General features: G+C 42.2%; 1 protein-coding gene and 1 long non-coding RNA gene across 5 annotated transcripts; one reads left to right on the forward strand and one right to left on the reverse strand.

Moving 5' to 3' along the window:
- Window positions 1-57: 57 nt before the first annotated feature.
- Window positions 58-8,441, forward strand: LOC135279518 (uncharacterized). Its single transcript, XR_010346748.1, has 2 exons — window positions 58-3,400; window positions 4,450-8,441. It is a non-coding gene; the product is annotated as an uncharacterized LOC135279518 (long non-coding RNA).
- Window positions 7,997-25,572, reverse strand: UBA2 (ubiquitin like modifier activating enzyme 2). 4 transcript variants are annotated; one of them, XM_064386956.1, is made up of 17 exons: window positions 25,391-25,572; window positions 21,960-22,043; window positions 21,623-21,693; window positions 20,435-20,499; window positions 19,911-20,011; window positions 19,644-19,765; window positions 18,929-18,996; window positions 16,579-16,700; window positions 15,713-15,812; window positions 15,001-15,161; window positions 13,584-13,677; window positions 13,380-13,492; window positions 12,777-12,932; window positions 12,107-12,203; window positions 11,434-11,539; window positions 10,518-10,654; window positions 7,997-9,346 (listed from the first exon to the last, which is right to left on the reverse strand). In XM_064386956.1, exons 1-17 carry the CDS (start codon window positions 25,532-25,534, stop codon window positions 9,036-9,038), a joined length of 2,052 nt encoding a protein of 683 aa, XP_064243026.1. In that variant the 5' UTR covers window positions 25,535-25,572; the 3' UTR covers window positions 7,997-9,035. The 4 variants fall into 4 exon arrangements, with proteins under 4 accessions (XP_064243026.1, XP_064243025.1, XP_064243028.1 ...); XM_064386955.1 differs by having other exon boundaries at window positions 7,997-9,331; window positions 25,391-25,571; XM_064386958.1 differs by lacking the exon at window positions 25,391-25,572 and adding an exon at window positions 22,870-23,103.
- Window positions 25,573-26,106: the final 534 nt, after the last annotated feature.

The following is a 26,106-nucleotide window of genomic DNA, read 5'->3' on the forward strand; positions in this document are numbered from 1 at the left end:
AAGGCGGCGGCCGGCCCGGAGGGGCTCTGCGGCGCGGCCAGCGCGGCGCGGGGCGCGGCGAGGCAGGGACTCCTTTGTGTGGGGCAGGAATGCGAGGAAGGAGACTGGGCGCTGCGTCCCGCTGGAATGTAGCTAATGCCGGAGCCAAACAATGATTTTCCCCGAGTCAGTCAGGGAGAGGGCGGCCGCGGCGCTGCTCGGCGGCGGGGTCGGCGGCTCCCTCCTCGGCCGGGGCCGGCGGCGGGGCTGTCACCGCGCCGGGGGTCCCCGCGCGGGGCACGGAGCGCTCGGGGTCCCGGCCCGGGGGGGCTCCGCCGCCCGCGCCCCTCGCTGGAACTTTGCGGCAGGAGCCGCGGCCTCGTCCCGCGTGGGGAAGGGGCGGCTGCGCCCCACCTGCGGCCGGGGCTCCCCGCACAAACACCGGCATCGCTGCGGGGGCCGAGGGTCGGGAGCAGCCCCGCACCTGTGCGGAGTCCCCAGCGCTGGCCAGGTGCCTCCGCTGGAAGGACTTGTGTTTGTAGCACGGCAGCTGAGGGTTGTTGCCAGTTATTTATTAAGTCTTAAAAAAAAAAAAAAAAAAAAAAAGGCAGCGCTAAGACATATGATAAACATATTGTGGCCTAAAGCAATCTGTGAGCTGACGGGAGTGTAAAAAAGCAGCTACTGTGCGTGTGACTGCAAGAGCTTGATCTGTTGATCGGTGACGAACAGCCCGGCACGGCTTGCTATTTACATCTGTGTGCTCACGGGGAAGGATGTCAGAAAACGACCCCTCAAAACGGCAACAGAACGAGACCCGACCCCCGATACTAAACTGTAGCCTGCAGGTTTTTTGGCTTGGTTTGGTTCATTTTTTTTTGCAGCTGAGCTGCAGCTCTCTGGCAATCATTTGTGTTGATGGCAGAAATGCTGACAAAGCCCTTACAACAGATATCTGACAGGTGTCCTTACACTGCTGGGTGCTGAGCACCCTGCAAGGAGAGAAATACTGCTCAGGTTTGAGCTATAGGCACTCTGTTGTGACAAGAGCATTTTATTCTGTTATCAGACCTAATTAAACATTTAAAGCAACTGTGCACTCAAAAAAGTCCCCATCAGTGGAGGGCAATTGATTGGCAATCTGTTTTCTTGTGTGTGCAGGGGTGGCAGGAAAAAAAATCCAACAAGCCATGTAAATGTGCAGAGCAAGACCTGAAAAACAAACCTGTTAAGCATGACAGAGGTAGTCCATGTCCATGTGGACATACATAAGCAAACACCACCACTCTTGGGAATCAAGTGCTCTTTTCTGTGTCCACGTCTTTCATTTCACTTTTTGCCCATCTCTTAAACAAGCTGTTACCACGTGTGGTACTTGTGGAACGAGTCACGTTTCAGCCCGCAGGTGTGGATGGTGGAAGGCACCTCTGCAGCAGGGTGTCCTGGTGCAGTCCCTCGCTGCTGCTGCTGCTGCTGCTGCTCCCGCTGTTTGCAGCAGCAAACACTGCCCAGGAAGGTGCCCTGGCTGTGAGGAGAATCACAGCAGCAGCTCGAGTCCCCATCCCATTCAAGCCACAGCCCCTGGTAAAGTTGTCAGCACAGACATGAACTGTGCTGTCATCCGTGCCACAGGGACACATCCCTTCTCTCACAAAGAGAGTTCCTCCCACAGAGCACTTGGAGACCACCTTTGACTTGAGGCTTCATCTGCCCCACCTGGGATGAAGTTTGTTTGTGGCAGTGGGCATCTCATGACCTGCTGCCCTCCAGTGTACTGCTGCAGGGCTCCTTGGATTGTCCTGGGGCCTGTGTGATGCTGTTCTCTCCTGTTACTGCCTTCGCCCCACTTAGTGTCAGTTTTTGTAAGGTTGTCTTCCTGAGAAACTCGGAGAGGCTCATGGATAGCTTGGAAGGTTGGCCCATCAGAGCCCATGTCAAGAAAATGTACTCTGTTTTAAGGGGAACTTGTTTTGGGGTTTTTGTTGTTTTGTTTTTCATTTGAAGTTTGTTATTAATCTGACAGAGTGGGTAGGACATGCTGGGAAGCCCTGGCTGAGTGCTCATGAAGGAAGCATTTTGGGCATGTATCCTTACAGCAGGAACTGTAGAGCTGAAGCTGCAGCTCATACTTACAGCAGCAGTGTCCTTCTGTAGCTCTGTTCTTCTGAGCCACAAATCTGCCCTCGCGCTGCCTTTTGAGGCCGCTCAGTTTCTGTGCTGCTTCTGCTGCCAGCAGGTTTCTGCACTAAGTCTATTGGTGCTTGAGTCACGAAAGCATGGACTTTGTTAGGTATGAACTCATGGGAAAAACATACTGGGGAGTCTAAGGAAATAGCCCTTAGGTAAGCAGTGTGGATCAAATGGTAAAAATCACTCTTTTACTGTTAGAAAGCTTATGCTTGATAAATAACATCCTAGTACCATGTTCCCATCTCAGCCAGGCCGCAGGGACAATGCTTCTGGCCCCCTCTTCACCAGGGAGTTGTTCTTCTGTCACACACATGAAGAAACTCACATTTACCAGCAGTACAGCCCTAGGTGCGGGCTGTACAGGTGGAATAAATGTGCTTGCAGTGGTACACAGGACACACAGCACTGCTCACAGAGCACCATCTGTACCAGGCCGTGCAAACAAAGACTGGAGTTAAAGCTGCTCTTGCTGTACTGAGTAGCCCCATCATTCTCTTCACTGTTACATACGTGAAAATCCAAAATACTGGATAGTTACAGGCTGACAATCCTGATGTGGTTTTCTCCCTACCTAATTTTCAAAATACTTGCTTAATTATAGCAACCAGCAGTAACATGTATATACTGCAAAAAGACTGACACTTCTGCAACTTAGAGCACAGGAGCCGTGGGAGTGTTATTAAAGCTAAACGTCATTTCATGGTTTGGTGTGGTTATCCTTATGCCTGATTTTAAGTTATCTCAGTAAATCAGACATTAAGGAAAGCCAGCTGCTTGTGTTAAATAAACTCCATTGTCTAAGACTTAAAGGGAGCAGAATAGCCAGGTGGAGTTATTGGTCTGTGACTATCAGCTGGCCAGGCCTCCCGGGCAGGGCTCTCCTGTCCTTTTCATTGCCAGCGCAGGAGGGAGAGCTGCTGCTCTGCCGGCCTTTGCTTCCCCGGGCTGCAAACAGTTTATTACCAGCAAGGCAGGGAAACTGTCAGTGTGAGAACTCCCCGTGGAAACTTCAGCTCGGGTGAAGACAATGGCAAAAATCCCCCGACTTGTGTTGTGGTGTGTGTGTGTTACATCAGACCTGACACAATGCAGGAGGGAGTTCTTTGTCTCACTTCATCAACTGAACAATCTGAAGCTGCTCTGCAGATTTGCCTACTGAACTGGATGCTACCTGCTTTTCTGCAATTTATTTCTTTGTCTCAAGCATTAGGAAATCAATGACATACACAAGGTAACTGTTTTCCACTTTATAATTGAGAGTTTCTTCATAAGGAACACAAATGATCATTCTTTTATCTCTGGTCTGTTTTAAACCTGATGGGAAAAGAAAACCAAACCCAAACCCAAACAAACACAAAATCCCCAAAGAGTTGTGAAATTAATTAAAAAATTATGCTAAGAAGTGTTTATATTGTGGGATGGGAGACTCAAGCTTTGATTTTCTTTGAAGTGGTAGCTGTATTGGGTTTATATTGGTTTATTTTGCATGTTTGGATCCTGTATGTTAATTTGTGTTGTAATATTTTTATGTATAAGCCAACACTTTGGAATATGAAGTTTGGATGTTAATATGTATTTGGACTTGGATGATTTGTTTGCAAATCACTGTGTTCTGACCTGTATTTTAAAATTATCATTTGCAGTTGATCGCAGCTTCTAAAAATTGCAATTCTAGAGCATGTTTTAGGGCACCATCTTCTGGCAGACAGCATACACTGTATTTGAATGGCTGCCCTCGCTAGGCACAACTATTTAAAATATTTCTGACTAACACTGCTCTGCAGGCTTACAGGTCATTTCTCATTCTAAATCTGCAATAAAACACTATTTAACATTTTTTACATTCTTCTTATTCACTGCAACTGCAGCTATTCACTGTGCTGCACAAACATAGCTTGGGACAGAGCCTGTAAAATTCCAGTCACAACAGGCGCTTTGTGGACGTGCCGGGGTGGACAGACAACATCTGTCCAAGCACTTATGATTAATGCACCATATATGTATCTTATTTCTTTTATAGCTTCATCTTCCACTTCTCTTACATATTTCAGATGATCACACTTCTGTCCAGCACAGTTTATGGGCTCATGCTTTGGAGGCTGCACAGGGCACTGGCCATAATTCCTTGCACTCACAGGACACAGTCACTTGTATTCCAGTGCAACCAGTTAGCAACCACTACATTTGCATAAATCCATCATTTGCTTGGCCAGCTCAGTTAGCAGTGCACCTACTTGATACTTTTAAGGAGGTCTGAAGTTATGTAGCTTCTGATTTCAGAGACTTGGAGGAGCTACACTTTCTCTTGATATGATAAAAACAAAGTCCTGGTTACAACCCTGCAAACCTTCATCCAGCAAAGGAATGAGAGAGCATTAGTGCACTGAAATAAAGGACAGGAAGACTGCATGAGGTCAGGCTGCCAGTCACATGGCCCCCTCTGCTCTGGTGGTGAGAAGTATCAGCCTGACTCTATGTGCCTCTTCATACCCATTAAAGAAATGAGGCAGGCTACGAGCACTGACCTCCCGACCTGGCAGCACAACACACTTCAGATGTGATGAGAAGGATCATTTCAGAAGGAAGAGGACATTGGTTTGTTGAGAACACCAGTTACATTTACATTTCATTGTATTTTAGAGGTATTACAGAGGTATCACTCGTTAGCTGAAAATGAACAGATGTGCAAGGATAAAGCTGCTCCGTAATTGTAACTAATGAAGTTTGGTCTCTGCATTCTGCATCCTCTGCACTCTCCAAATCCCCAATAATGCTGCAGTCCAGTGATCCCTGTGTCCCACAGAGTCTGGCCCTGCACCCACCCAGCAGCAAAGGTGTCAGCCCCACACCTCCAAAGCCAAAGTGCTACCACAGAAGCTTCTGGGGTGTGTCTCTTCTCCAGCATTGCAGGGCTGGAATTGCTTAACCTCTGCAGGTATCTTCAAGGTATCACCTTGCTGAAGAGGACTGGCAGAGCAATTCCATAAGTATCTTCTCTTTGGAAATTGTTCTGCAAACTTCCAACTTTTCCTCATGAGAGTGAAGGAGTCTGCCAATGGGAGAGATAAAGATAACATGTATCTAACCAGCAATTGTCTTCCTTCAGTATAACAGATATCAAGCTGTATCTACAAGTACATGTAATTACTTCGTCCTGTTTCTCCCTTAAAAGGATCAAGGCCTCCAAATCAAAGCACTGCCTCTCCCTCATGTACATTTGTCTACAGGTATGAGCTCCCTGTAGTCATTCTGCTTAGGCACCAGCCCAGAAACAATCTCAGGCAAGCAAAAACCAAGTAACTGACAAGTGTACAATTTGCTGCATTATCCTGATCCTAGTTCCTGCTTTCTTGCACATACTGTACTTTTAGTTGCACAAAATGGAGGATTTTTTTGTCCTTTTAGCTGCGAAGAAAATAAATATGTCTGCCACAGAAAGAGAATCTATTTCCCTTAATTCTGTGTTTATTCAGATTTCTAACCCAAATTTAAATTTTTGGGGCAGTAGAAGGCTTGAAGCAGATATCAGAGGTATCTACAGACTGAATACAAGCTGATTTTATCTTCTGAAATCTAATAAATGGTTAGCAAGAGGTCTTTGTTGTAAAGGTCAGAACTTGAAATGGCACATCAATCTGCTCCCAGCTGTCAGAGGCGAGAGGCCAGGAAAGGATGCACCTCTCTCCGTGGTTCAGCTGTGGAATGGTTTCATAAAGGAAAGCTAAAATGTCACACAAACACCACAAACACTAAATGGTCACCTACAAGTTGCAGTGGCTCTTTAGGACATGGGCTGGCACAGGGCTGTCTGTCACCAGGGCCCCAGAGTTCTTTCTCCTGAATGGTTATCTTTGGTCTCATAAAGGTGATTCAATGCTTTGGGAATTCCTTCACCCTCCCTCAGAACAGCTTAATGAATCTCTGGTTAACTGCTGTCAATCATTAATGGTCAATATTCCTTTCCATGCTCTGCTGCAGAAAAGGGATATTGAATTAATGGCATGCACACCAGGTACATTCTGTAATAGTCTGTATTTTCTTGACCATACATGGCACTCGAATTCACTAAGTAAATTAAAAATGCAAGCATCAAGAGCTGTCTCTATAAAAGCAGCCAGAAAAGCTTATCTGCACTAGAGAATTTTACATGACTATAAACAAACAACTTGAGAACCCTGTGTGACAGCAGAGCCAATTTATATCACTGCAAATTGCAGTTTGTAGACTGATTTAATGAGCTGGGCTCCAAAATTGTTAGTGAAGACAGAGCCTACATTAGATTGCTCAGCCAAAGAACTGGGAAGAATTTCTCCTCCATTTTAATATTTAGATCTTGTGCCTTGCAACAGTACCTCCTTCCATATGACCGTTCCTGCTATTAGGAGCTGAACAAATTGTCATTTGAAAAATGGAGGGGTTTTTAATGACTTGAAAACTTAATTAACACTTCAATTTTTATCTTTTTCTAAAGAGCAAAGGAAAGTTTAAGTTGGAAAATTCTACATTAATACAATGTTGGTGACTAGCAGCCAATTAAGGACACTCATACTCCACCAGTTCTGAAAAGCAGCTTTTCATTTTGCACAGCAGCAGTTTGCATTTAGTGGCTCGTTCTGTATTGCCAAACTTCCAAAGAACTGCCCAGAGCAGCCAAGAGCTGCCCCATGTTCTGTGGGAGCAGCCTGTGGAAAGCAAATATATTAAAAATCCTTCACTTCGAAGTATGTGACAGGAGGGGTCCAGAATCATTCTCAGGAGCATTACCACAACTGCACCTTCTAAATACATCACCAGGCCATGGCTTGTGCAGCTCATTCTGCAAACCAAATGATGACACAAGGCTAAGAACAATAAACAAGTAATAACTTGAGGAGCAGCCAGGGACACAGAATAGACCCCCCCCACCTTTTTTCACCCTTGAATCTGTCGGTGACATTTCAGTCCAGCTCATACTCCACTCAACTTCCAACTCACACTCTCAACTTCAGTAAAACCACTGCAGTAAGTTACCAGGATTATACCCTCTACTGGTATTTTTAAAAAAGTTAGAAAGTGATGTAAAGCAGTAATTTTATTTTTAATAAAGCTTAAACCCAAAATATGTCAGCCTTAATTTTTGGAAGATGTCATTAGACATTAAATTCTTATGATTCAGCTCTTTATGGCAAGAAGTTTTCCACTGTAGCACTGCAATCCTTTCTCTAACACCTTATTTACATCTTTACCTCAGTCTTCACTCCTGCCAGCCAAGCAGCAACTCAAAAGGATTTCACTGTGAACTATTATGGCTCCAAACAAGCCACTGCATATGACTGTTACTGCCTAAAAGAAGAAATAAAATATTAATTGCCTCATAGAAGCTGTTTTGCACAGCACTGGCAATTTTAACACAATGATGAGCTGGCCTTTGTTTTTTTAACATCCTCCTGTAAAATTCACATTTGCTTTAAAATTCATTCAGTCTGCAAACTGTAACAACTAAATCTTGCTGCTCAGCTGCTGTGCTCTGTAAGGCTCACTGCACACTCACCTATGACTGGGAGCAGTTTTGGGTCCCTGGCACAAGTGGGAGATTCTTTTGGTACAGTGACAGAAACGGCCAATTAATGCATTTTGAAAAGCAACAATGACATTTTGAGAGTTCCCAACACAAATGCAGTAAGATTTAAGACACTGATTCTAAACACACTTTTGTCCTACACACAAAGTGTAATATATAAAAACCAGAGCTTCCTTCCTTCTGAAGGCACGAGGTGGTGAAAGCATGTGAGTGGTGGTGCAACTGCTGCAGCTGAAGAGCCCAATAATTGATTGTCCAAGAAAAAAAAACATTCACAAAAGTTTTATTAAAAAAATTCCCCTTTCACCTCAAACAAGTGAAGTTTAAGTTCTGTACTACTAGGTTATGTTTAGAAAAATGGAAATAATACAGTAATTTTTGAAGGCTATACATTGTAAAATCCCATAAGTCAGCATAATTTTGGACTGTGCAAGCAAATATAGCAAGTATTTCAGATGTTATTTATTTGGTCCATCAGATGTACAGTATAGTAGTAGTATCTGAGTTTACAAAACATCAAATATAAATAACCTGAAACTGTAACAATACACAAAAATTTGCTTCTTACATTGACATACCAGGCAGTACGAGCTGAAAAACTGGAGTAAATTAACAGTTTTACAGTAATGTACATAGTGCCAGCTGATGTTTCAGAACACTGTTAGAATGTGGCACTAATTTGCTTTGTTGGATTTTCTTCTTTACTTGTTCAGGGTGTGAAAAATGTTTAGGACTAGGCTAAAAATGTTATTCTTCAAGCATCTGTGATTTTGTGAATGCTGGAGGTGGAGCAGTCACACTTGCAATTGGCCTCAGAAAGGGATAAGCGAATGTGCAGGCAGGCCACTGCTGGGAAACTTCAAAGGCAATCACTGAAAAATAAAAAATGTAGTTGCTTAAAATGCGGGCATCTGGTGATGGCCCTTTCACTAAACAAAAGTAGGGTTTTCTTGTCCTGTTGGATGATACCTAAAAGGTATTTACACAAAAATACCATGCTGTTTTCATGATTGTTTAGGTAAATACTTATCTGTAAGTATTAATAGACTATGTTTCCACTACATTTAATATATGGAATACAGAAAAAACTTTCTGAGTCTATTGATACAATATCATCAAGAGAAACAGACACAAATTATTTAAGCCAGCGATTTGGTATCCACTTTGAACCAAGGCCTTAGAGTTAGTCTAGTTCTGGACATTTTTCACATCCCAGCACAATTTGCTGTTACAGTATGACATCATGTGAATCACTGTGTCAGGGGCCCTTGGAGGCTCCCCCAATGCTCTTCATCTTGCTCTTAGCTCAGCACACGCTCTTCGCCCCCACGCACTCGCACGCCTTCTCTTCAAGCTTCCTCTTGTGGCTCCTGCTCTCCTCGTCCCCGAGGCTGCTGGCAGCGCCCTCATCCTCGGACTCCACGATCATGAGGTCGTCCTGCTCCTGCTCGTGCTCGTGCTGGGCGCGCGCCCTCTTGGCCCCCGCGCACTCGCAGCCCTTCTCCAGCTTCCTCTTGCGGCTCCTGCCCTCTGCGCCGGCAGCGCTGCCGCAAGCACCCTCGTCCTCCGAGTCAACAACCACCACGTCTTCCTGCTCTGGAGCTGCAAAAGAGGTGTCTGCGATTCAAATGGATCCAGTCTACTCTCAAAGCAGTTTTCCTACATAAAAATTGGAGCATTCTTTAGCCACGTTCTCTGCCATGCAACTGCGGGAGTGTCACCGTTGAGTCAGAAATGACACGGAAAAATGAGTGACACACTCCAGGCATTCTCAGAAGGTTAATAATAATTTTATTAGGAACCCATTCCTTTTTATGCTCTAGTTCACTACAGGTGGACCTGATCGGGCCTTTAATCAAAACACTGTCACCACTGGCTAATTAAGAAGCCACCCTTTTGGTAAACATCCTTATGGGAAAACAGCTTGTTAAAAAACACTTGCAGATTGTTTACAATTCTTCTCTCCAGCTCCCTCAGACCAATTCATGGGAAAGCTTATCTAGCCTTCTCTCTGTCTGACCAGACTGTCACATCCACACCAGAGTATCTTAAATGTCCCTGAAATTACTATAAAATATGGGAAATGCATTAGTTTAGCTGAACTTTTTCTGCATGTAAAAAGCAGAAGAACTGCTGCTGTCTGCAGCAGTTGCTGGGAAAAGAAGTTTTGCACACAGCAAGCTCTAGAGCAGCCTCTCCTTTCCCTACTGCACTCAAGAGAACTCCAGGAGAGGCCACATTCCAGGAGAGAGGTCTCAAAGAGAGGGAGAAATGGAAGGGTGAGCAGACTTACAGAGCTAAAGGCTAACAGTGGATAGCATGAAGAAGGGGAGAACCAAATGTGAACTTTCAAGACATCTAGTGGATTTTGTTTGATTTTAAATATAAATTCACTGTAAAAACTTATTAATTATGTTAAATTATGCAATTTTTAATACAATTTGGAGGAAATTTTAGTGATACTCTTAAAATTTAGTTTTCCCTCAAACAGGAGGGATGGAACTACATACTTTGTGTCTTAAATCTGTGCATGTATCTTACAGGCAAAGGAACACCAGGTAAATAACAATTTCAAAGTGTATGTACTATAAACTTCTGTGCCTTTTGTGCTCTTTGTAAAAATTGTAAATGTGCATTTTTCTATTTAGTATTAGTTATACAGAGAGGCAACTTAAAGGCCTTTTACTGTGTATTGGCAAAGTTAAATCACACAACTGAAGACAACTTTAACTGGGCTGCACTAGATAAAGACTGTTTTGTTTAATATTGATTACTGTTGATTGATTACCTGTTGATGTTGAGGGTTGTGCTCCATCATCACTACCATTGCTAATGTTCCTGGATGTTGGTTCTGATGGTTTAGGGCCAATTCTTTCAGGGGCATCACCAACAACTTCAAATTCTACATCTTTTTCTAGGTCTTCACTGCAGAAAAATACACATGCTTTTAAACAGCCAGAAAATAAAATCATGTCTTTTACACAAAAAAAACCAAAAAACACCAAAACCCATTCAAGTATTAGAGCACTCTGCAACTGTGACAAAATGAGAAAATATACTGAAAAAGAGGAAAATCTGTTCAGTTCTCTTTTATTATTTATGCTTTGTCTATTCCCAAACACTATTACATCCAGTGGTACCAACTCCAAAAGCTTAGGAATCAGAAAAACCATTGCCTGAGCTTGCCTTTCCTCCTTAAGAGCACAGCCCTCCTCCCACTGAACATGCAGTGTGAGTTTCTGTGGTGTCTATTCCTTACCCAGGGTTAAATGCACACCCCAGTGAGTTCAGAGGAATTCTGAACACAGGTAGTCAAGCAAAGGATCTATTATCCTAGCAGGCTGGGGGTTTTTTCCTTTCTAAATTTTAGGGTTTTTTTTTTAAATGCCAGTTTCTTGCTTGTTGGTTGCCCCAAATGTTAATTTGTTTTTGCAATGTATTCTTATGTTGTGTAACAACAAATTACTGAAATAAACTTCTTTGAGTTATTGTTGTAAAAAACAAAACCACAACAAAACAAGACTACAGCAAAAAGACACAAAACTATAATTTCATAAAAAATAACCATTCCCCTTTTACCTCTATATTTCCTTTCAGCAGCTTAATCTTTGACCTTTGTTCATGTATTTAAATTGTGAGTGAAAAATTGCCTGTGGAACCATTCTATGTATACACACAAAACATCTTTATTTCAGAATCCTTACCTATGAAGCACATTGATTAGAAGAGTATAGTCCTGGAGGAAATCATCTGCTTGTAGTCGAGTGCCATTTCGAATTCCAAAGTCTGATAATTTCCTGTGGTTATTTGCTACAAAAACAGTAAAAACCTGCAGTGTATAGAGCTATTCATAGAAAGATCTTTACACCTTTACATAAATATGGAGTACTCCAGAACTTTTATGCAGGAATATAAGATTAACACGTATTAGCTATATTTAAATTAAAAGCTGACATTTAAGCCTATTAGGAGTTAAAGCTGCTTATGATGTTTCATTTATTTATTCATCATGCCATCCCGTTCAAGCACTTGACAATCACTGCATTTGGGAATATTCTGGAGATGCTTTCTGGCATCATGAACAGAGCACCATCCACGAGCCAGCAAATGCAGGGGCTTGCAGGCAGGTTCCTGTTGCTGAAAGGAATCCTGACATGCCAGCTGAGCAGTGCTTTGTGCAGGAAAGCTGAGCTGCACGTGCAGCTTGCACACAACAGCCCTGCCTGTCCCCAGGCCACTCAAAACACTTGCAAACCCAGTCCTCTTCAAATACTAGTCCACAGGGTGAGCACTGCAACATCTGCTATACACCTGCCCTGCAGAGTCTCTTCCAAGGGTTTATGTACTCTTATCCCAAACCCTGAGGAGCATACATACCTTCTGTTTCACCTTCTTCTGAAGAGATCAGGATAGTTCCCTTTCCATCATCTATTTGGACATCTGGTGCTACCATAGCAAATTTTTCTTTCAGTATCTGAAAACACAAATATATTAAAATATAGTCAATCTCTGACTTTAAAAGATTTATTTTAAAAAGAACCTTGAATTATGTTGATTTTATTATTCTGGCTCATTTTCTGTCATCTACTGAAAGCCTATGATTTTTTGTTCACTTCCACAAACAAAATTGTTATATTTTTGAGGTCTGATGCCTATAGATTCATATAATCCAGAAAAATTTTTAGAATACTTCATAAAATGACAGAATTATAAATCAATTGTGACCACAACTGCAATGTAGCTACTGAACTTTCAACTGAAATACAAATTTTGGTTTTTTGATGTCAGATATGGAAAGGCTTTAAAACCACCAAAATTTACAAGATGCAAACATTATTTCACAAGACATACAACACACATGGGCAAGAAGCATATTGGCTAATCAGCTCTTCTTGTAGCTGAAAGAAATGTAGAGTAAATATAAACAAGAGATGCTAGGTCAAAATATACTGTATATATTGTATAATACACTACAGCAAATCCCTAATTTTAATAATTTACAGTATTAGATTTGGAATGAAAGCTGTAACTGTAGCTCAAGATTTACCTTATCCTGGAGTGTCAACACAGTAACTTTGTGTGTGTTAAGTTTCACAGTCACTTCTGGCTTACTTGCACATACATAACAATTGGGATTTGGTGGATCCAAAGCACAAGGAACCAATAGCTTCTTCCTGGGATTTGGCTGCTTGTTCAGAAAAATCTTGAGGACAGACAAGAACAAATCAGGTTATTCTGTAGTTACCAGCACATCTAAAGCCTGTTTTCCTGCAGATTTCTTGTCCTGATCTGACAGGGTGTCCTGTTTCCTAATCCTCTCTGCTGTGCCTGCTGAGCAGGAGTCTCACACGCCCAGTGCAGCCTGTGCTGACTGAGCAGCTCCTGCCAACAGCTCAAACACCAAACAACCACACTGCAAGTGATGGCAGCCTGGTTCTCTCTCCTATCCAGCAGTACATTTTTATTAACTCATAGGAATTTATTGATCCTTAAAACGTGCATTTTTCTTTTCACTGTGACTGAAAGTTCCCAGCATATTCAGAATCTACTGAAGGGACAGTAAAACTACACAATAATGAAAAAATGTTAAATGTAACTTTTAAACAAATAACAAATAGCAGGAAAGTAAAAACATTTTATTCTCACTTACCGTTCTACACTGATCTATCTTCCCCGATAAAATCTTCAAACCCTCCAGCACTATCAGCCCAGCTATCACTGCATTGGTAGTAGCTATGGCTGGGATAATATTTCCTGCCATTGCTGCAAAACAAACCAGTATGCAGATTTTTAACAGCAGAAGAAAACAAGAAGATTATAATTTAAATAAAGCAATGTTACATTTTATCCTTACACTTGATATCAAATCTGCTCTTCATATTCATTCCAAAAACATGCATCCTGAGGTTTGCAGCAGCAGTGACAAAATCCATGGCAGAAGGGTCATCCTAAAAATAAGTTAATACAAAAAGCATTTAAAAATCAGATTAGTCATTGGAAAGAGTTTGCTGCACATGGTTCCTAAAACCTCAAGAACCAGAATTAAAAACAAAACCAAAACAACAGAATTAAAAAGAAAAAACTGTACAAAATTCCATTTCAAGGTCAATATACTTCTTCTTTCAGATGGTGTACTCAGAGCAGTGTTACTTTAAATACTAACTACAGCTTTTAAACATGTATTTTAGTAGCAAATTAGTATATCTGTACAAATAAAATGCCTTGTATGTTATAAAAATATTTAAATCCTAAGTCTTACGATGTTTGAAACATTTTCAACACTGAATTTTAACTGTGAATCAGTTTCAAACACTGGGTGTTTCATAGCGAAGTATCTGTACTATTGGTCGCAGTAATATTTTAATATTCCCCCCCCCACTCCCCCCCATTTACAGAGTACTTTTTCTTATGCCAAATGATAACTGACTGGAAGTGATACTGTGTGTGTGGTGATAAAAGAGAAAATTCTTGTCTTCTTCAACAGAAGTTGTACTGCACATCCATCATCAGCTGATTGCTCATAACCTCAGTTTTGTATTTGTAGGTGCCCCGATGAAGGAAGAAATGATGAATCTGACTCCATGTTCTCAGAAGGCTAATTTATTATTTTAAGATACTATATTATATTAAAGAATACAGCAAGGATACTTACAGAAGGCTAAAAAGATAATAATGAAACTCGTGACTCTCTCCAGAGTCCCGACACAGCTTGGCACTGGTTGGCCAAAGAGTGAAAACAACTCACAGCAGAGTTCAATGAAACAATCACCTGTGCGTAAACAATCTCCAAACACATTCCAAACGAGCAAAACACAGGAGGAACAAAGGAGATAAAAATTATTTTCCTTTTTCTCTGATGCTTCTCAGCTTCCCAGGAGAAAAATCCTGGGCAAAGGGATTTTTCAGAAAATGTGAATGTGACACCTTGGTAAAACCCCAGCTACTGACACCTGGCTAAGAGCACATATTGGAAACAGATAAGAAGGGAAAAATAAAGCTGCATTATTTAAATATTTTCAAAAATCAAAACACAACAAATACCTGTGAATTTGTGCTTTTATGAGCTGGAGAATTTGGTGAGTTAAGTTATTCACACCACAGCAGTTAATCCTCACCCTCAGTGAGTTACACAATATAATGTTTAAAGAATGTATTTGTTTGCATATGGAAACTGTTTCCATAAGGTGCCTGATAGTGTTAGTTGAAGGAAACTGAATGAGCCCAACTAATACTTGTATGATTCATGCAGAATTTATACACGGCAAACTAACCTTATCCCATATAAGTGCTTCTCCATCAGCCTTCTCAGCCAGGTGAAGACTCAGGGTTTTAACACTCTTTGAAAACAGGTCTGCATAGCTCCTGACATTGAGAACCTGCTGATCCTTCAGCACTGCAGAGCTCTCATTCTGCTGGTCAGGTATGTTTTGCTCTTTGGGGAAAAAGAGAAAAAAAAAAAAGATCAGGAATATTTCTAAGTTCTACAGAAGTTCTCTCAAATAACTTTCCAATTCCAGCAGAATTCAGTATTTTCTAAATTGAAGAACAATATCCTTAACCTACAGTAGCCCAAACATTTTATAACATTTAAATCTGCATTTAAATCTGCAACCATAGCTAGGATAGCAGTCACCTAAGCATTCACAAATTACAGAAGCCATTATTACAACAAATAAATTACAACAATTTGCAGAGATAAATCTTATGAGATAAGTGCTTATGGTAAGGTGTCCTAGAATAAGCTGACACAATTTTGTTAAATATGTATTTTCTACAGCCAATACTGAGCATCTAAAACAACAACTGCAAAACAGTCTTAGAGAAAGTGTTGTCTATACAGAGAAATCTTCAGGACGTGTAAAGAACTAATATGTTCATTATCAGATCTCAACTGTGGCAGTAAAAAAATGTACATATCACAGAGGTGCATTAATAAACAGCAAGTATTATTTACAAATCTACAGTAGGAGGACAGATAGTTACCTTGTTTTTGTACCTCAGCCCAGTCCAGTGGCACTGGAGGCTTTCTCTTCCTCCACAGCTTATCCATTGTTAGCAGATATCTAATGTCATCTTTGAAAAGCTAGGAAACATGGAAAAAATCAAATGAAAGGGGGGAAAAAGACACAGAAAAATCAGCATTACATTGATGAGGTTTTCATTTTCTCCTTGACAGTATTTTCAACTACATAAAAACAGATTCTACAATCTTATTCCCTACTCTCTAACACTCACTGCATAGAGCAGATGCAGCTCTGATTAATCTGGGGAGGAGTGAAGTGAAAAATCAAGAAACAGAAGTTCAAACAGTGGTTTACCTGTCTACTGAAGCCATTCCTAAAGTTGTTTGTATGCCCTCCCTGAGACAAGTGAATGAACATGCCAATGAATTTCCAAAGAAAAGTTATTGCTACCTATGAACATTACATTCAAGCTCATCTCCTCCATTTATCCACTTTCAGTAACTATTTAGAACAAAAACTCCTAAATCAGTTTGTTTTCTCCTATGCCAGAGCCTGATAATGCAAAGATGACTGATAGCTTTTAGGTCATCAGGTTGGCTCTGATTATGCCCAGGGCAATTCCAGAGGTCAAACAGACCCTTTCCCATTCAAAGTAGTTGCAATGGAGTTTTGTCTGCACAGAGTGGCCTGGCTGCTGCAGCCACCTCCACAGATGCAGATGGAATCCTTAAAAAAAGCAGACATTGCAAGAGACCAACACAACAGCAAAACCGGTGGATATCACAACACAATCACATAATTAAATGTCCAAGCTGGGGTTTGATTTAACTTTACAGCAGCTCATACATTTCAAAGAAATACATTTATTTAGGGTAAAGAAGATACCTTAGTAAAAAGTTTAACTGGATCATAGCCAGTGGATTTAGCCCATTCCTTAGTTGAAACACGTTTAATCTCACCATCTTCATTGGATGCTAGTGCTCTGGCTTCTGCTTCTGCTGGCTCCCCTGTTAATAAAGTGACAACCAATCTTTTAAATTAAAAAAAAAAAAAGAATCCCATCCAAATATTACCCCCAGAGTCAATTACCAAAATTATGCAGGGAGCATAAAATGGCTTTATTACACCCAACAAAAGCTGAATTAGGCACAGTGTGCTTGTTCCACTTTGTCTCTGAAACTGCAACTCATTGACTTAACTTGGTATTACCCAGCTCCTTTATTGCCAGAAACAATGAACAATTGTTTCCCACTAATTTTCTCCACATAATGTTGCTACTTCAGAAATGTCTTACCACCCCCTTTTAGTAGTCTCTTTTCTGGCTAAAGAGTCTTAGTTTGGTTGGGTTTTCAAAACAAACAAATTTTTAAAAATTGGTTTCCTATCTCTTGTTCTTTTTAAACAAAAAAATTCTCTATAAAGATGCTAATAATTTTCTTTCTTTCCCAGTCACATCCAACAATTGCTATCATGATTTCTAATAATCAGGTTGATGTTTTCATAGAACTATCTATTAACATCTTGACTAAATGAGAAAAATCAACTCAGAGACCATCTCTTTATGTGTAAATTTGGGAATGTTTCCCCCCTTTTACCAATGCATCATTTGCATTATTTTGTATCTATCTGCCTCACCTATCACTGCCCAGTCATTCTGTACTGTGAAGCTTTCTGAAGTTAGGTCTCATCTTTTTGACTCTGAGTGACTTTGCCTAATCATCTGTGCTCAACAGCACACATCTCCCATCTGAGACTCCTCTAATCATCATTTATCTTTATCTTTCTAGTAGTTTTTCCACTTCAGGATCTTCAGCCCTTGGCTGCTTATGTCCCTCAGGTTCCATTCAGTTTTTGGATCTGCCCCCTGGACATTCAGAACAGCCTAAACCAGACACTCTGCACAGGCTTGCTGATTCCTTCCAGGGACCCACAGAGCCCTGCTGGGCACAACTTCCCTCATAACTGTGGCATTAACTCTTCCCTGAATGTCCTGGTTTGGGCTGGGAGAGAGTTCATTTTCTTTCCAGTAGGTGGTCTGGTGCTGTGTTTTGGATTCTGCATGAGAATAATGTTGGTCACAGGCTGATGTTTCAGCTGTTGCCAAGAGGTTACTCCAAGTTAAGGACTTTTCAGTGTCCTGTGCTCTGCCAGTGAGCAGGAGCAAAAGGAGCTGGGAGGGAGAAGAGCCAGGACAGCTGACCTGAACTGGCCACAGGGATATTCCAGACCTCAGAACATCGTGCTCAGCATAAACTAGGGGAGTTGGCTGGGAGGGGCTGATCTCTGCCTGGGGACTGGCTGAGCATCAGCAGTCAGCAACTGCATCACTTGTTTCTCCTGAGTGTTATTCCCCCCTCTTTATTCCAGTTGTGATCAATAGTATTACACACCTGTTTCCATTATTAGCTGCTCTTATCCCAGCCTGTGAGGTTCATTTTTTGTGTGGTTCTCCCTGCTCTGGGTGGGGCAGTGAGCGAGGGCTGTGCAGTGCTGAGCTGCCAGCTGGGGTCAAAGCTGGACACTGCCACCCCTGTGTGACCACAGCACCCTGACCGTGGGCAGTCTGTCACTGCAGACACCAGGCTCCAGCTCAGCACTCCTGTGACTGCCCTGCTGGCTTTACTTCAATAAGTGGCACTGCATTTGCTACCTGTCAACTACTTCAGCAGCCATTGTTTTAAGTGACTTTACATCGCCACTCTTTTTAAGACTCACCCATTTCATTCTGCACTTCCTGTAGGAACAACCTGTCCAGTGATCACTATCTGATGTTCAAAGAATTTGAAGAGTCGGAGGATCCTCTAAGCTCCCCCTCCCAAGTCCATTCATCTATCAAAGGATCCAAAAGAAGCAACCAACAATGATGCTTATTCACCTCATAGTAACTATGATACTGTCCTTACAGAAAAACACTGAATAGCTACAAAAGTATCACTCAAAATGGACATATTTCCTATGTAGATTAATGCTGAAGTGTTGCAGCCTAGAAGAGCTCAAACACAATTCCTGAAGTTCCTTGCAAACCCTCAGCTAGGAGTGGGAAATGCAGAGTGACTACAAATATCACTCAGTACTCTGTTCAAAATACGAGCCTCCCAGAGGCCAGAAACAGAATCTTCTTTAAAGAAAATTGAGTTGAACTCTCTAACCTTAAGAAATGTACAGAAAGGAGTCATAATCCCTGCAACAGAACATTTCAGTAACAGGGTAAGCCACCAGCTTATATCACACTCACAGGCAGCTTCAGGATCAGCTCTGTCAGGTGAGACTTCTTGATCAGCATCTTCTTCTCCAAACAACTGGCTATATAACAATTAAGAACAACAAGACCAGAATTTCAGCATATGTGGTTAAAGACATATATATTTGCTAATGGATATATATTAATTTTATGATTCTTGCTTTCAGACAGACTGCCACTTCATACATTGCTTTTTAAAATGCTGGGATTCATCACATGTGGACTTAACACGGACACCACAAAATGCCCAATACAAAAATGAATTCAGCAAAACAGTTTTGTGTATAACTCAGTAGCTCACCCAATAGTCAGCCTAATATTTACACTGCAGTACTAAATGCATTTTTAGAACCTCTGGGACATCCAAGATTCCAACAACTTCACACTTGTTAAAACATGCATTAAACTGAAAAATGTGCTTACTTCATACAAAGATGAAGAATAAAGCAACCTCAACCTACACTGCTGGGCCAAACTACTCTGCCAGATTCTTGTGCTATTACAGCAAGGCCTAGGTACTAATCAACCTTCCATCTTTATAACCACCCAGGTCAAGAAACTGGAGGTGTTCACCATAATCCATCTAAATAAATTTAAAATTCATTATAATATATTTTTTTTAAAAGTGTGTCAATTTTGTTGCTTTTCTGTATGTTTAAAAACCAAAAGAATGAACCACAGTACCATTTTCTTCTAAAAAGTCACTTACTTGAACAAATACTTGGCCCACACAATGCAATGGATAGGCTCCGAGGGCGTATTTCGGATTGTGCAGCCTGGGAAAGTTTTCTGAGTTGGTTTAGGCTGACATTCATAACATTCTGTCACTCCCTGGTGAAAAATGAAGCATTTACTTGTCACTCTGAGAACGCTACTGATCGTTTGGGCTATTAACAGATGAACTGTAACTCTATCTCCAAACACCCACTCCCTGTTGTCTAAAATAGCCAATGACAAGAGTGACACCCCACCTAACCTTTTTGATAACAGTTACTTGTCCAAGGTAGCCAGCAGTTCCACTCTCTATAAGAGGAATATCAGCAGCCAGACACATCCTGTTCACATGGTTACGGGCAGCTGCAAATCAAAAGGGTTTGAAAGAAAAAATTTGAATAATTAAGAAAAAAGAAGTTTTCCTTCTCCAAATTCAAACTAACATCCATGCACTTATCTTTAATATATCTTACTTCTCTATAGAGCACTACACCACTTTCACAAAGCCCAGTTTCCCATTCTCACGACATTAATAAACACAGCAAACTCAGCTGACTAAAGCTACGCTGCACCCACAGCACCCAGCAGTTCCCAGGAAGCAGAATTAGCAGTGCACATTTCCTTTCAGAACACCTGCAGAAGCACTAAGCACCCCTTGGAGTCTCTAGCAAAGCACACGAGGCTTAGTGCAGCTGCAGATGGGTTAGGAGGATACTTGTTATTCAAAGGACACTGCAGCAAGGAACAAGCAACATCTGCAATATAAAATCATAGGGAAAACTTCACCTCTGTTATCCAGAGCATTCATAACCAATGTAAACTGGCGGAAGAACTCTACGTTATAGTCAGGGCTATGGAAAACAAAAACAACATTTCAAATGCACATCCAAGCTGTTGGTTATTACTGCACAACAGAAACTCTACACATGCAACCGACGCTCGTGGGATAAATTACACATCTTACACATGGATAAATTTAGCTACCCTTTAACTGCCCCATTTGTCTTCTGCCTACTTTAAAGCTGGGTGAAAGCATGAATTTTATGCTGCTGGAAGGTAGCTACTGCAATTAGTACTAATTTGACCAATGAAACGGGCAGACAAGGGAAAGTGATTAAACTACTCTGACCTAATGAGTAAATTGGCTGAGCTGTGGTAACTGACCTTAAAAACCATCAGCTGTAGCTAAAACATGCACACTGTAATTACCACAGCTCATCAGACTGTGCATAATTCATTGTGCTGTGAGAGCTCCATTGGTTTGACTGCGTGGCCATGCCCTGAGGAGCCAACACATGGGACCTTAAATCCTGACGCTTCAGTTATCTTTATGTTGCATTTTTCTTCCTCAAAGAAGGTGGAGAAGAAGAGAGAAAAGAGGAAACAGGAGTAACAGTTTCAGGAGAAGGACGCAGTGAGTCAGTGTTTCACTGGCTAACAGCAACATCAGAGTTCAAACCTCCATGGTACAGAATATTCATTTTTTCAGAAACTGGGGCAAATATAAATTAAAACATGGGCAACAGCTAATGGAACCCTACATAATCTTGTACTCTACTCACTTGTTGCAGACCATAAAGACTAAATTTCAACAGCTTAGGGCATATATAAATGACAGTTACCTACACACACACAGAGGACTTAATATTTTTAATCACAGACTCAAGATTCACATGTCTCTTAATTTAATTATCGCTCAAGACATCGGGACATCCTTACAGAGTAGAAACTCATATGGCAAATGTTGCCAATAAAATGAAAAACAGACACAAACAAATTACTACAGCTTACTACCAGAGCTTAAAACCCATGCAAAAGCCACACTCCCACTCAAGTGCATGGCAGTTCACATTTACAGCTATTTCTCCTTACTGAGGAAGTTTTGTAAAATACCTTAAAGCACACCATTATAGCATTTAAATAACACAGTACTTGCAAATCAAACATGTAATTAGAGCTTAAAACCAAACATACTTCATGATGCTATCATGGTAAGCTATAATATTAGCTTCTGGACAAAACTGTAACACGCTTTCCTTGGCAACCTAGAAACAAAACAAAAAAAAAGAAAACAAAAAAAACACTTATTATTTCTTCCTTCCTTCTAAAAGACAGACTTGATACCAGCTGTGTATTCAGTAAGTTGACTACCTTAAGAGATTTAAACACTTCAATAATGAAATGCTGTGGATAGCCATGATCAGCCAACCAACACTTACCTCCTCCCAGCAGAAACTTAATTGTGATGTTTCTAGCACTACCCATAAAATAATACTGAGTAATGAGGCCTGAGCTTTGATTTTTTCCTCACCTGTGATTTTGATCTTCCAACATGTTTCTTCTGAAACAGAAACTGTCTGTTGAGATTGCTGACATCAATAGTATCCAAATCAATCTATAAACACACAAGAGAGGCATTTCACTTTCACAGGAAAAAAAGGAACAAAACCATTAACACAGTTTGAAGAAAAGACAATTGGCCAAAATGCAGAAACTTTACAGACCCCTTCTCAGAGCTCTCAGGTGTCACATCAGACCTACAGCAACTGAAGAGGCACAACTGGTCATCTAATTATCTTCAGGAATCCATACATTACCAATGATTGCTGACAGGGGACCGTGACAAAGTGCTACAGAGAACAAACTTTCTGCAGAGAGCCCCTGCTGAAAATGCACGCCCACAGCAGCGAGCAGAACCCCAATGGCCCTGCTTGCACAGGATGAAGATTCCAGCAGCAATTCCTGAGGAGCAGAGCACAAGCTCAGCTGGGAAATGCAGAAATCCATCAGACAGGTCCAGCCAGCCTCTGCCTGCACCGCCCACCCTGAGCCCTGGCTCCTGCTTCCCCCAGGCCCAGGAAAGGCTCCAAACCAACTGGTCCTTCCACTTTACAGAGCATGGCTTCAAGCACCTGCATCAGTAAATCAAGGGCTGCACAGCCATCTTACACACACACTGCAGGGCAAAAGCTTCTACTGCCTGTACATGGACAAATGATGAAGTCCACTTATAAAAACAGAAATCCAATCACACAATCAGGAAGTTTAAAAACATACAGCACAGAGCACAAAGGATGCCAAGACTGCAATTCCCCTAACAGTTATGTTTCTATTTATTATTATATACACAGGAACAGCATAAATTCCAATATCTTTAGCCCCCACAAGAATTAAGATTTAACTAGAACTTTGACATTTATTCCTAGCTTTGTTACCACTACCTTTTGTGCAATTTAAGTTTCTTCAATCAACAACTCTTCTTAGAAGTCTTCTCCTGTCCTTAACGTTTTAGTGAGGAGAGTGAGAGTTTTTCTGAGCTGTTTCAGAGATTGTTCTAAGATATATGAGATATTTGTCCCAAACTCCCACAGATAATGCTGACAGACTCAGCACAGTAACACCTTCAGCTACCCAGACTGACTGTGCAGTGTGAAGTTTAAATGTGACCTACTCAGGCTGTTCTCACATGCTTCTGCCTTTATTAACCAAACCTGAATTATGAAAAAAGCATGGTACACACTCAGTGAACATCCTCTGCATGAGAGATCCAAACCCCAGGATCAATCTACCTCTTTTCTGAAGGGAGTATTTTCAATTGAAGGGCTAAATTTTAACATACTAAAAAATGTAATAGCTACAGAGTTTTATTTAAACAGTTAATAAAAGCACCTGTGGATACAGAGCAAACAAAAGATACAATGTTTTGAAAATATATTCTAGAGCTGAGACTGTTAAACACTCCTACCACTGTATCACAGTAACTACCCATGGCCTTGTCTCTTTCCATGAAAACAGTACTTTGCATAATTCACATTTCTACCTCTCTCCCTTCCTCAAAAGACACACAGCTTGCTTAGTGCAAAGCCAGAAAGCCCAAGAACTTCAAGGGAAAACTATAAAGTGCAAAACTCTGTTAAAACATTCACTACCCAGAGAGCCTTGAGTACTTCAACTGGAGAAGATGACAAGCAACATCAGCTCCTGCTGAGAACAAGAATTACAGCATTAAAGGTAGCAAGGGGAGTTTTCCAGAGAGAAAACCTGAGACCACTAGACCTCAACAGAAGCTGCAGTTTAGCTAAGAACGATGAGAATGTAACAGCTCACTTTTAAAACAACTACACTGCTCCCATTTTGGTAACCTGGAAGAAAAGGCATCATCACTTAACAACATTTACTCAGGATCTTAATTCACACCTGGATCCTGAAAAAATAGTTGTGTTCTTCATTCATAGGGCAAGGGTATGCCTTTCACCACTATACTTAAGTCACATATTAGTTGTCTAGTATTCAAAACTATTGATTTTATTTTATATTAATATTCTTTTTAAAAAAATCACAACTTACTTATAAAAAGTATTTTCAGATGTTCAAGTTTTTAAATATTTAATAACCGAGGAAAACTCTCAACAATATCACAAATGTTGACAAAAGCAATTTATCCTGCTAATAGCAAATTCCCTCTTTGTAACAAGTCTTCCTTTGCCCTCACCTTGTCTTGTACCCCAGCTGTTCCCTATGTTATGAAAACATTATGTCTCCATAAAACACTGCCAGCAATACTGTCATGTGAAGACAGAGCCAACATGTCCCCCCAGTCAGCCTGGAAAGGCAATACCAACCCCCAAGCTACAACAAGGGACACAACAAGCACACCCCGGTGAGATTTATGCCTAACGACCAACTGGAGAATCAGGAGCTGTAAGCTCTGCTGTAATGGACTGCAGGAGTACAGAACTGACACAGCAGAGCAAGGGGAGAGAGGAGAGGAACAGGGCAGAAAATGCTTCCACTCCCCTGCAGTTATTTATTTCCCTGATGCAATGTTCAAATTGGATAGGGTCTCAAACCAAAAGGAAAATTTGGAATTAAACATATTCTACAAGTTTAAAAAGCATTCCAGTAGGAAAGCCCAAGCTGTAAGACTAACAAGGCAAAGCAGTAACTGTTTTCTTCTAGAAGCTGATATGGTTTTAGATACGAGCTGCTCTGCTCAACAAGTCTGGCTCACACCCAAACTCCTCACAACCTGTCACACACAACTCTCAGGTGTGACTCCTGGGCACGTTAGTGAAAAGGTATTGAAGCAAACAGACTTCTCCTCTAGCTGGATTTAAAACCATATGCTCTTCTTTACTACAATAAGAAGCCAGTAAAGATCTGGACAGCAGGCAATCATAGAGAGAAATACTATTGATGAAACTATCTCTTTTTCATTACTACATTCTCACATCTGCCCTTCCCGGACACATTCACAGATTAATATCTGGAAGCAAAAGTGAAAGCAGGAGCCCGCGGGAAGCGCCAGCACTGAGGGCTTTACAGCCGGGCTGTGCGAGCACAGTTCGCCTCTCCCGGGGCTCCTCGCTGCAATTCCTGCCCGGCACCCCCCAGCACCGGCAAAGGCGGCACTCGGCAAAACTCAACCCTTCCAAGGCGTCGCGGGCGGCAAGCACGGCCCGGCGCGGTTGCGCGGGCTGGCGGAGCCGCCCGGCCCCGGCCGGGCCCGGCGGGGAAGGAGGAGCTCCGAGGGGCGGCGATGGCGCGCAGGCCGCGGCCCCTTTGTGGCGCCCCGGCCCGGCCGTCCCGCGGCGGCTCGGGCGGGCCGGGCCGCTTTGGAGCCGCGCACAGCCCGCGGCCCCGCACGCACCGCGGCCCCGCCGAGCGGCCCCCGCGCCCCGGGCTCGGCCTCCCGCCTCCCCCCGCCCGCCCGCCCCGGAGCGCCCCGGCATCGACCCGCACCACGTAAATGCTGCTGAAGCCGGTGAGCACCAGGTTCTTGAGCAGCTCGCAGCCGATGCCGCCGGCCCCCACCACCAGGACCCGCGCCTGGGACACGGCCTGGGCCAGCTCGGGGCGCAGCGGCCCCGACAGCGCCGCCGCCATGACGGACACGGCGGCGGCTCCGCGCGCCTTCTCACGGGCCCGCCGGGACAGAGCGCCGCCCGCGCGCGCACAGCGCCCCCTGGCGCCCCGGAGGGCCGCGCGGCTCGGAAAAGCCGAGGCGGGGGCGGGCCCGGAGAGCCGCGGGTTCGAGCCCCGCTGCCGCCGGAGAGCCCCGCACTCCTGGTGCAACGGGAGAGTCTTAGTAGTTGTGCTAGTTTTTAATACATTTACAGTTCAACTATACATATTTAATATATTTACATGTTTAAGATTTTTTTTTTGTATATTATATTATTCTAAAGAGAGCTCAAGTAGGATTTGGCCAATGCTCCCAACATTCAGTGGGATTCATGGGGTGTCCTGAGCAGGGCCAAGACTAAAAGATCCCGATGGGTCCCCTCCAACTCAGCATATTCTATGATATTTTTAATATATTTATTTCTGATGTATTTTTACTTTTTATATTTATGGCTTCACCTAAGTTAACTAACTTGCCTCCAGAAGTTGACATGGTAAGCTACAATTCTTCCTTAAAAACACAGTTTTGCCAGCATTCCATCACTCGTGTGTTG

Source organism: Passer domesticus, chromosome 12 (genome assembly GCF_036417665.1).
Source record: "Passer domesticus isolate bPasDom1 chromosome 12, bPasDom1.hap1, whole genome shotgun sequence".
Classification (NCBI taxonomy): Eukaryota; Metazoa; Chordata; class Aves; order Passeriformes; family Passeridae; genus Passer; species Passer domesticus.